At 47.2% G+C, this 10,820-nt stretch overlaps 1 protein-coding gene across 1 annotated transcript in view; it reads left to right on the top strand.

Moving 5' to 3' along the window:
* Positions 1 to 4,902: 4,902 nt before the first annotated feature.
* Positions 4,903 to 10,820, top strand: part of PRSS12 (serine protease 12) — a 59,796-nt gene continuing 53,878 nt past the window's right edge. Inside the window, exon 1 of the mRNA XM_079990212.1 lies at positions 4,903 to 5,365. Coding sequence (XP_079846338.1) covers positions 4,957 to 5,365 — 409 coding nt within the window. The 5' untranslated portion in view covers positions 4,903 to 4,956. The remainder of the gene's footprint in view (positions 5,366 to 10,820) is intronic.

Genomic DNA, 10,820 nt, shown 5'->3' with positions numbered 1-10,820 from the left:
ATGGGAGTTGTCTCCCAGACACCTTGTTGGATACCCCTAATTCAGATGCAAGATCCATTTCAATCTGGTGCATTTATGTGTGTACGACACATTAGCTTTATTATAAATATACAAATATTTCCCAGAAAAGAGAAGAGGGCTGCCTGACCTAAGTTTAATTTTGGCCTGTTTGTACAAAAGATTTAAAAAACAACTCCTAAAACAAACACACTAAATTCATATGATCCTGTGATGGAAATGATGGGACAAGAACCGCAGGGATACTTTCTGCATAGTCACACACAACTCTATTTATTTTCAAGCTAGATGCATCGAGCAAGAAGCTAGAGGCCTGCAAGTTTTAGGTTTTTTTCCACAGCGGTGCTTCTGCAGAATATTTTAGCTTTTTCTTTTCAGATGAAACCTTGGTCAATGGTGCTATCAGGGCAGAGGTCCAGGGGTCCATTCAGAGGAATGAACAGGAAAGCCACAAAACCTAGCACGTTTTGAATTAATATACATGACCATCTAAGAAGGAGAACAGCTGTAGGACCATTGAGTTCAGAAAAACTAAGGTTACCTAGCTGCACCATTAACCTTGGAAGGAAAGCAGTAACTGTTGGCTGCTTGCGGTTTATCTCCATTAAAAACGGTGATGGCATACAGCCAGGTCAAATGAAACTAAAAATTGCTGGCCTGTGAATCTGGGTTCTCCACAAATCTGGGTATGTTTATGGGAAACAAATTTGCACAAAGCTGAATATTGTTGTACACCCTATAATTTTTGGAGGATGAAGCAATTTAGTTAGTTGCAGTGGGATACTTTTAAAAGTTCATTTGTAAGGCATGTTGGTGTTAAAAAATTCAAATCAGCTCTAGAGGCAAGGAAAACAATTGATACATTCATACTCAAAATTTGAAAAAGTTAGTCATGACTCTAGTTTAAATTCAATGTACACTTACCAGGGAGTATGCCCCATTGAACAAAGTGGCACTTACTTTTAAGTAAACATGTATAGGCTTCTGCTGTAAGGCTGCAATCCTATGCATGCACTACTTTGGAGTATGTGCCATTTAACATAAATGTGCTGTAAATCCCACTGAAACAACTAACATTCAATTGCTTTCAATAGGATTTAGTCATAGATAGTAATTGGGTTGCACCATTACTGACCGCTCACTGGAAGGACAGATTGTGAAGCTGAGGCTCGAATACTTTGGTCACCTCATGAGAAGAGAAGACTCCCTGGAAAAGACCCTGATGTTGGGAAAGATGGAGGGCACAAGGAGAAGGGGATGACAGAGGACGAGATGGTTGGACAGTGTTCTCGAAGCTACCAGCATGAGTTTGACCAAACTGCGGGAGGCAGTGGAAGACAGGAGTGCCTGGCGTGCTCTGGTCCATGGCGTCACAAAGAGTCGGACATGACTAAACGACTAAACAACAACAAGTAATTGGGTTGAAGCCACTTCCTATGAAGGAACAGAAGCCAGCTGTGAAAGCTTAATGTGAATGGCACATTTAAAGCTTCTCTAAAAATGGCACATTTAAAGCTTCTCTAATATAGTAAACAGAGATGAGCACATGGTAGAGTTGTCTTGGATCCAGGCATCATCAGGCATTGTGGAATCTGAAGTAAGAAACTTGGAATGTGGGGAACACACCCATAGATGAAACAGAATGGCATGAAAACAACAGGGCAATTGAAAGCTAGGCAAGCATCTGGAATTGCCTCTGAAAAAAAGGGAGAGAGAAACTGAATGACATAGGTATGAATGGGAATGAATTACATTACAAAGACAAACCATGAAACTGCTTTGTATGGTGTAATCGTATTAACTCCAGTGGGTCTTTGTTTATTTACTGTGGAGCAAGTGGCTTGGGGGACTAAAACTTTTTATGCTGTGATCCTAAATACATTACAGTTTCTGTTGACACCAATGGACTTCCCATCTAATGTGTCTAATGGTATGACCAGGGGTGGAATTATAACCCAAGTAGAAGACAGACACCCCATTGCACCCCTTATTTGAGCTGCTGAACATTATACATAAAATTGTGGCTCTGTGTAAACCACCATTCAGCTTTCAGTACTCAGGATATGAGGTGAACCAAAGAACAGGTGCATGTATATGTATGCCTATACATATGTGGGACGCGGGTGGCACTGTGGTCTAAATCACAGAGCCTAGGACTTGCCGATCAGAAGGTCGGCGGTTTGAACCCCCGCGACGGGGTGAGCTCCCATTGTTCGGTCCCTGCTCCTGCCAACCTAGCAGTTCGAAAGCACGCCAAAGTGCAAATAGATAAATAGGTACTGCTTCGGCGGGAAGGTAAACGGCGTTTCCGTGCACTGCTCTGGTTTGCCAGAAGCGGCTTAGTCATGCTGGCCCCATGACCCGGAAGCTGTACGCCGGCTCCCTCAGCCAGTAAAGCGAGATGAGCGCCACAACCCCAGAGTTGGCAACGACTGGACCTAATGGTCAGGGGTCCCCTTTACCTTTTACATATGTGGCAGGTGTTTTGGAACCTGCTGTAGTCCGTGAATCTGCCCATGTATAATCATATGATGGAAAATAAATGTTCCTGGAATTTTTATTTCTAACTCTTTCAGTTGGTTTTCTGGTGAATTTAATGCAAGCTAGTCTAAATAATAACTAGGGAGGCTGGCCCACTCTTACTAGACAGCCCTTCCGATTCCCTTGTGGTCCTAACAGTGGTCAGCAGTTTTCAGTGGCGTGGTCCCATAGACTTGGTCAAGACACCCTCCTAGCGTGGCCAGGCCGTTTTTCAACAAGCTCAAGAGAGCGTCACTGGTAAACTGGCACATCTCTGGGAATTGGCACGAGGCACAGCAAGGGAAAGGCCGAGCAGACACTCCCCCTCCCCTGCCTAAACCAACTTGGCTCATGGGATGTTTTGCTCACGACGCGCAGGCGCGCGCCAGGATTCCCGCATTCCAAAGCAGAACAGAGCGCGAGTCACGTGCGTCGGTTTAGCGGACTTGGGCGCAGGGGCCGGTTGGTTTTGCGCAAAAGGATAGAAAGGAAACCGGCGGCCCTACCTGCCGCCTCCACTAATAAATTTTCCCAGTTTCTCTCAAATCTGGTCCACGGGGGGAGGGGGGCTCCCGTTTGCCTTATTTTGCCTAACTTTTCCCCGCATAAGGATGACGCTACTGCCAACAGATGCCTCTCGCCTCGCTCTTCTTTCTGGTTGGTATCGATGCTTTTGCGTCGGATCGCAACGGGCCATGGTGCGCCCCGATTCCTTGGCAGGCTCGCGGAAATCTCTCCGGGTGGCCGAGATCTTCCCTCCACCTCCCACCCGACTTTGGGTGCCTTGCCCCAGATGGAGACTGTGAGCTTCTCCGCTGTTCTCCAGCTCTGCCCGCAGCCTGAGTTTGCCCTTCTCATCTCTTTGCGCTTCCGGGTCTCTGCGCCCTGGTGATTTTTCAGGGTTCAGCTGGAACCAGAAGAGCCTCGAGGGCTTAGTTTCCCTCACCCGGCAACATCAGGGCTCTCCGAATACAGTCCTGTACTCCGTCTCTTGTGCACGTACAAAGCGCTTGCCCTCCTTCAGTAATCATCACAGCCCCCTTGTCCATATGTGCCTGACTTTTTTGGGAAGACGATCCATCTCCGAAGATGGGCTTGTCAGCTCGCCCAGCCTCCAGAAAGGATCCTGAATAGTTCCCGGACAGGCAGAGATGCAAATGGTGCGGCTTTCCTGCCAGCATAGGAGGGGGAAACGCTTGACCAGTGGCATTTCTGCAGATGCTGGTATAGCTGTGAAAGGCATATGTGAATCTCCCAAACTGGGACTGGGAAGGGGCGTCGTCGTGGGCGGCAAAGAACATTCCCATGGGGGGAAAAGTTGCAACTCCTAAGCGCACTTTACCAGGGAGCGCGTTCCCTTGGACTCGGTGGCGCTGACGTTTGAGTAAACACGCCGAGAGTCGCGCGGTGACGAGCCAGGGCTGAGCCGCAGCTCGCACGTTACACAGATGGCGATGCGAAGATCGAGCCTTCGTCATTCTCAGAGGAGACCCCCCTGGAAATCAATGGGTTTGTTATGACTTACTTAAGCCCCATTGATTTCCGCGGATTTACCCCGAGTATGACGGAAGTCTGGATTCAAAATATGAACAACGAGGGCGAGACGATGGTTGGATCCAGACTTGAAGGAGACCCACTTGAAGCCAACTGGGATAATTGAATCCTGACCAGCAAGGCTTATTGATTCCCGTGGGTTCCCTCTATGACTACGTCTGGATGCCAAATGGGAAGATACAGATGATGATGATGATGGGTTGGATCCAGACTTAATCATGCACAGAGGAGAACCCCTGAAATCAAAACAAAAAAAATTCCTTCCAGTAGCACCTTAAAGACCAACTAAGTTAGTTCTTGGTATGAGCTTTCGTGTGCATGCACACTTCTTCAGATATCTGAAGTGTACATGCACACTTCTTCAGATATCTGTGTATCTGAAGAAGTGTGCATGCACACGAAAGCTCATACCAAGAACTAACTTAGTTGGTCTTTAAGGTGCTACTGGAAGGAATTTTTTTTGTTTTGACTATGGCAGACCAACACGGCTACCTATCTGTAACTGGAACCCTGAAATCAAGTTAGTCACGACTAACTTAAGTCTTACTGCTTTCCGTGGGTTTACTCCGACTATGTCTAAATCGAATACCTTAAAAAGCAACTTATTATTATTATTATTATTAACCACGTCGTCGTCCATGTCCTTGGGTGGACGAGGGAGCTTGCTGTGAGGCAGCTCGGTGGGCGCGAGCCGGGCCGGGGCGCGGGGAGCGTGTGGGGCGGGGGGAAGGCGTCGCGCGCTCCCCCGCCGGGGTGGGGGTGGGGGAGGATTAGTGGGAGGCCGCGCGGCCCCGCCCTCTCCTTCCCCTCAGCCAGGGCGCGAGAGCCGAGGGGCGATGGACCAAAGCGAGCGCGACTGGCACCATGACATTCGCGCGCCTCTTCCTGGCGGCGGCGGCAGTGGCGGCGGCTCTGGGGACGCTCGCTGAGCCGGGCGCTTCGCAGCCGGCTCGCTCGTCTCTCCCTTTCGCCCCGCGGGGCTCTGGCCACCAGCCGCCTCAGGCGCGCTCCCCGCCGCCTCTGCCGCTCCAGCACCACCAGCCCGCCGGCGGCTGCCCGCGAGGCGGCGGGCGCTTCGTCAACGTCACCGAGTCCGGCGCCGAGTGCCTGCCCTGGGCGGACGTGCCCACCTTCCTGGAGAAGACGCCTCAGGGCAGAGGGCTGCGAGGGCAGCGCAACTTCTGCAGGAACCCCGACGGCAGGAGCAGGCCCTGGTGCTTCTTCAGGAACAGCCGCGGCAGGGTCGACTGGGGCTACTGTGACTGCAGGCAAGGTGAGGAAGAGGAAGAGGAAGGCGGGGGGGGGGCAGGTGACAGGAGGGAGAGCGAGAAGGGACCCTCCAACAAGGGACCTATTTGCTTTTGTATTCTGCTACCTCCCCCTGCGTCTATTTCTCCCCCCCCCCGCCCATTTTTGGAGTGTAATTGTGCATTGATGATGATGATGATTAAATACAGGCATGTACTTCAAGGAGCTCCAGGTAGTATACATGATTCTCCCCCTCCTCCTCCACAACATTCCTGGGAGATAAGTTAGGCTGAGAAACTGTTACTGTCCCAAGCTGTCCCAAGGACAACGGGGATTCAAACCCAGATTTCTGGGGTCCTTATCTGGCACTAACCCCTACGCCACACTGCCTCTGATTTCCCTATAACCAGACAGTCAAGTGGCTCCTTCTGTTTGATACAATCACTGCAACTGTCTCTTCCTCCTTTCCAGGGCCAAACTAGATAGTAAATGATGGAGGGGAAGGATCGAGGTGTAGAAGGGCACTCAACAGCAGGCAAGGAAGTAGCCAGAGTGAGGAGGGGGAAGAGAAACCCACCTTCCTTCAAAGCTAATATTTGAATTGGGGTGGGGTGAGGATTCCCATTGGCACCAATGTGGGATTCCCCCTCCCAAGCCAGGGTGGGGATCCTGCAGGCCTCCAGATGTTGCTGGGCTGCAGTTGTCATCATCCCTGACCAATGGCAATCTTGACTGGCGCAAAAGGATGTTGGGCTCCAGAAACAGCTGGAGAGGTCCCTCACCCCTGGCCCAAAACAAATTGCAGACTCAGAGCAGTGGTTTTTCTCCCAAGGACACCAGTGTCTCTCTATACATCTGCCCCAATCTCAATAGTTAGGAGAACAACAACGCCCAACCATCACAGCTGCTGCTATTTAAATTGTTCAAAGCCTGCATAATGAAGCCATAAAGTGTGGGGTAGTAAACTTTTGTGTGATAATCTTTGGTGTGAGAATAGGGTTGTTACAAGTCTACAAGACTACCCCTTTTTTCATCCCTGTGGAACTTTGGAAGTTTGTGAGTCTGTTGTGGTGGATGCTCTCTGGCTACCAAGCATAGCCCTGCATCCTTCAGGCTATGAGAACAATTGCTCAGGTGGGCACTGCTGAGCTGGTATTCGTTAGCTTGCTCTAATGGGACAAGGTTAATTCTGGAAGAAGGGCTGAGTTGGTTAGGCAAGTGGGTTGCTTGGATGCTGAGGTCTCTGTGTGCTTGTTGCCCTTGTTAGTTGTTGGGAAGTACGTGTTGGTTGATTTTTGAAACTGTTTATATTCCAGCATGTACTGTGTAGTGTTGTGTATGTGTGTCAGCTGTTGCGATTTATGTATGAGAGAGAGATGCTAAAGACGAATGCTGAAAGTCTATTAGAATGCATTGTTTCTTTCTGAATGATATGTGGATTTCTAAATGGCTGGTGAAATGCATTCAGATGAATACATTCAAATGTATATTGTTTTTAAAAATTATGTCTGGAGACTGAAAGTTCCTGTGTTTTTTTTTTGGGGGGGGGGCATGGATTTGTGTTGTGAGGTTTGTGTGTATGGTCTGCAGTATGCATTTATTTAAACATTTATATCCCACCTTTGAATTAAAAAAATGAACCTTTAAGGCAGCTTGCAGATAATTCAAATTGTGACTGTTGGATGTAGGCATATTGGTTGCCCCAGGGTTGGGAGGATACCCGCTGTGGTGTTTTGTGCATTGGCTACTGGAATTTGTGTGTCCTCTGATGACATGCTTTAAGTTTGGCTCATGTACATGTTGCCTGTACTAATTGATGTGTATTGACTGTTGGGTTGTGTGCCTTCATTTACGACTTTTCATTACAATATTGAACTTATTAATCACCTAATATTAATAGTCTCTATGTGATTTACAATACTGCTTTGAAGATGCCATTTGTTATACAATACCCTAGTGGTATGTTTATTGTTGACTACTTCACTTTTAGGGACGTGGGTGGCACTGTGGGTAAAACCTCAGTGCCTAGGACTTGCCGATCGTATGGTCGGTGGTTCGAATCCCTGCGGCGGGGTGCGCTCCCGTTGCTCGGTCCCAGCGCCTGCCAACCTAGCAGTTCGAAAGCACCCCCGGGTGCAAGTAGATAAATAGGGACCGCTTACTAGTGGGAAGGTAAACGGCGTTTCCGTGTGCTGCGCTGGCTCGCCAGATGCAGCTTGTCATGCTGGCCACGTGACCCGGAAGTGTCTCCGGACAGTGCTGGCCCCCGGCCTCTTAAGTGAGATGGGCGCACAACCCTAGAGTCAGACACGACTGGCCCGTACGGGCAGGGGTACCTTTACCTTTACCTTTTACTTCACTTTTACTTCTTGTATTTGTTTCAATATCTTGCTCAAGCTCTTAGCCATGATGTATGTGTTAGCTAGTGAGTTTTTGCAAACTAGATTGCATGGCTAATGAATTATTTACTGTAATGTATATTGACTGATTGCAGCATACAGTAGTTAGTTGTGATCTTCGGGGGGCGGGGCAGCATATTGTGTACTGGTAATGTGTGAAATATGTGTGTTGGTTGGTATTCTTCTTTACAGTACAATTCCACACATGTTTATGTGGAAGTAAGTCCAATGGGATTTAAGCCAATGTAAGTGTGAATAGGGTTTCAGTCTTAGTTACTTGTGTTTATGCAAATGGACTGCTACCAGCTACCCCCTTCACTTTTACATGGGTTATTATTTCATTTATAACTTACCTTTCCATTGTAGAACCCAAGCTAATGCAAATAGGGTTCTCAGGTGATCTCCCACTGAGACACTGACCAGAGCCAGATTTGGTTAGGCTGCTGCATCATGTCCCTTCAGACAATGCCATGTAGTGATGCCCTTTAAGTACCGTAAAGCTGGGAGAGGGGGAGGGCTGGACAGCAGTCTTGCATACTGAGGAGAATTTGCCAAAAGGTTTGGAGAAAGTAAGCCTCCCAGGTGGACACAGTGAAGGCTGCTTATGCACATTAAACTTAAGTTGTTAGGGAACAAGGGGTCGGCCTGATTCCTCAGGGCAAGCACTCTCTGACTCCAATGTCCCCCCAGGAATCAGATCATGTAAACCTCAAGTGTATGACAGAATGTCTCTTGTTGTTTAAAGTGTCAGTGGAAAGGTGATCTGTGTGTTTTCCAAGCCAATTTTTTCCAGAATTATTTAAACTGGAAGGCTGACTCCAACCTTGCAGTTTGTATGCCTGAAAAGTGGGAAGGAATTTACACCCAACGGGCCAGGTTTTCCTTCTCTGCATTGACCACCAGTTTGAGCTCCTCTGCTCAAGTAGGAATCTTTTTGTTCATCTGCACAACATTGCTTTCAAGGGGGTGTGCACTCTAGACGCACGTCCAAATGCTCATCCTAGTTGTAAGCACTACTTACAGCTCTAACATGGATCCATCTTAACCCTGCAGATCTTGAACCAAAAAAGATTCAGCATAGGGTAATGTGCAGGCTGGAAAAAAAAAAAAGGATAAATGAAAAGGTTCTTCTGTGAGCCCTGCCTTTCTTCTCTCTTTCTCCACTCCCTTTAATTGTTTTATGGGTCCACACTAAAGAGGGTGTAACAACACGTAAGTACATAAGTAGGACCTGCTACAGCAGGCCAGTGGCCTATCTAGTCTGGCATCTTGTACCCATAGGCATCTAGCTGGCCCCGTGAGAAGTCTGCCAACAGAACCCAAGCGCAAGAGAACTCTTCCCTCCTATGGTTTCTGACAGTTGGCATTGAGGACAGCATAATTACGGTACCTGGCAAGGGACAAATCATGATCACAAATGTGGTTTTCCCAAGGTGAGGCTCATCAACTGCACTCTAAGTAAGGGCTTATCCAAACTAACCTTTCCTCCACCCTTTCCGGGCAGGGTCCATGCTTTAAGGCTGCATGTCCAAGCAGCTCCCCCACCCCCTTTTCTTTTTTGCTGTGGAGCAGTCCCCATGAAAACTTGCTCTTTAAAGCTCAGTGGACCAAACTGCAACCCACGGAAAACCTGAATTGATGCTTGTTCCGATTGAGTGCTAAAGGGTAGGTTTTCATGGGGAAAGCTCCAGGGCAATGAAATGAAATGTTTGGACACAGGCCTTTTAAGTGTGGACCTGTGCCTGGAAAGAGTGGGGCGGCGGCAAAGGTAAGTGTAGATAACCCCTTAAATTTGTTAATCCCAGTGATTTCTCCAAATGTGGGAAACTCAGCTGCATAATTTGTGATCCAGCAGGGTTATTCATTTGTATCACATACAGGAGCTATGATGTCTTCCATATATACAGGTGTACCTTCATTTTTCAAAATAATTATGAGACGGTGTCTAAATTTATCCATTTTTACAGAAAATGTAATTTTTGTAGTGAAGTCTATTAATATACAAATCCTTTGGATGTATAATGTATTGACTGTAGTAAATGTCAAACTAAGTTGGATCTCATTTTCAATAAGTCTCCCGGGTAGTTTCATAAGCAGGCGATGGGGTGAAAAATTATATTAATAAAAAGAATCTATCAGAAATAGTGCAACAAATGTACTGATATATGTGGCTTCATCACCACTAAGGTTAAACTGTTATTATTTTAGTAATAATATACTTTTCATATATCTGACAGATGCCATGTCACATTTGAAGTTCTCCTTGCCTTTCTTCAGCATAATCATTTACAAAGTTTTTGAGATACTAAAGATGAGAGAGGTTTATTGATACGGCTGGGCAATTTAGCTTGCAGTCACCAACAACTACATTTCCATGCTACAGTTTACTTTACAGCAGAGGTGGCCAATCTCTTGCACTCCACAAGTAAAATCCAAGGTAAGATTCACAGCCCTGCCCTCATACCTTGGTTTGACTTTGTTGTTGACAGGTCAGTACAGAAAGGTGGGGAAGGTATGTTGGCCAGGCTCATATTTTGCAGCCAAATCTCCTGAATCTGTCTAAGAGTGTTCCTCCACATGCCCTCACAGTCAGAGGCAGTATCATTCTAAATACCAGTTACTGGAAACTGCTCGAGAGGAGAGTGTTGTTGTCCTCAGGAATGGCTTGTGGGCATCTCGTTTGTCACTGTGAGAACAAGTTGCTGTACTAGATAGGCTAGTAGCCTGATCCAGTAGTGCTGTTCTTATATATCACTTGCAGCACCCACTGCATACTCTTGTTTTGCTAGATCATGCCCCATGTCACACAGAAACCCACAAATGGTTTAGTTAGTAAGAAGCTTCTGAGTGACTGTTGTAGCTAGTAGTTCTGATAGCTAGGCTCACTCATCTTTCCTCTCGCAGCACCTAGTTTCTTTTTGGACTTAGAGCATCAGAGAAGAACAAGGACATAGCTGCTTGCTGAGACTTGCTTGTTGCTTCTTATCCCAAAAGATGCCGGTTGATGTCAGAGGGAGGATCTCAGTGGGAGGCACTAAGAGAGGGTTGGAAATGAGTTCTTTTACATTACAGTGTTCGTTG

Source organism: Podarcis cretensis (genome assembly GCF_951804945.1).
Source record: "Podarcis cretensis genome assembly, chromosome: 9".
Taxonomy (NCBI): domain Eukaryota; kingdom Metazoa; phylum Chordata; class Lepidosauria; order Squamata; family Lacertidae; genus Podarcis; species Podarcis cretensis.
This window is presented reverse-complemented; position numbering and strand designations above follow the sequence as displayed.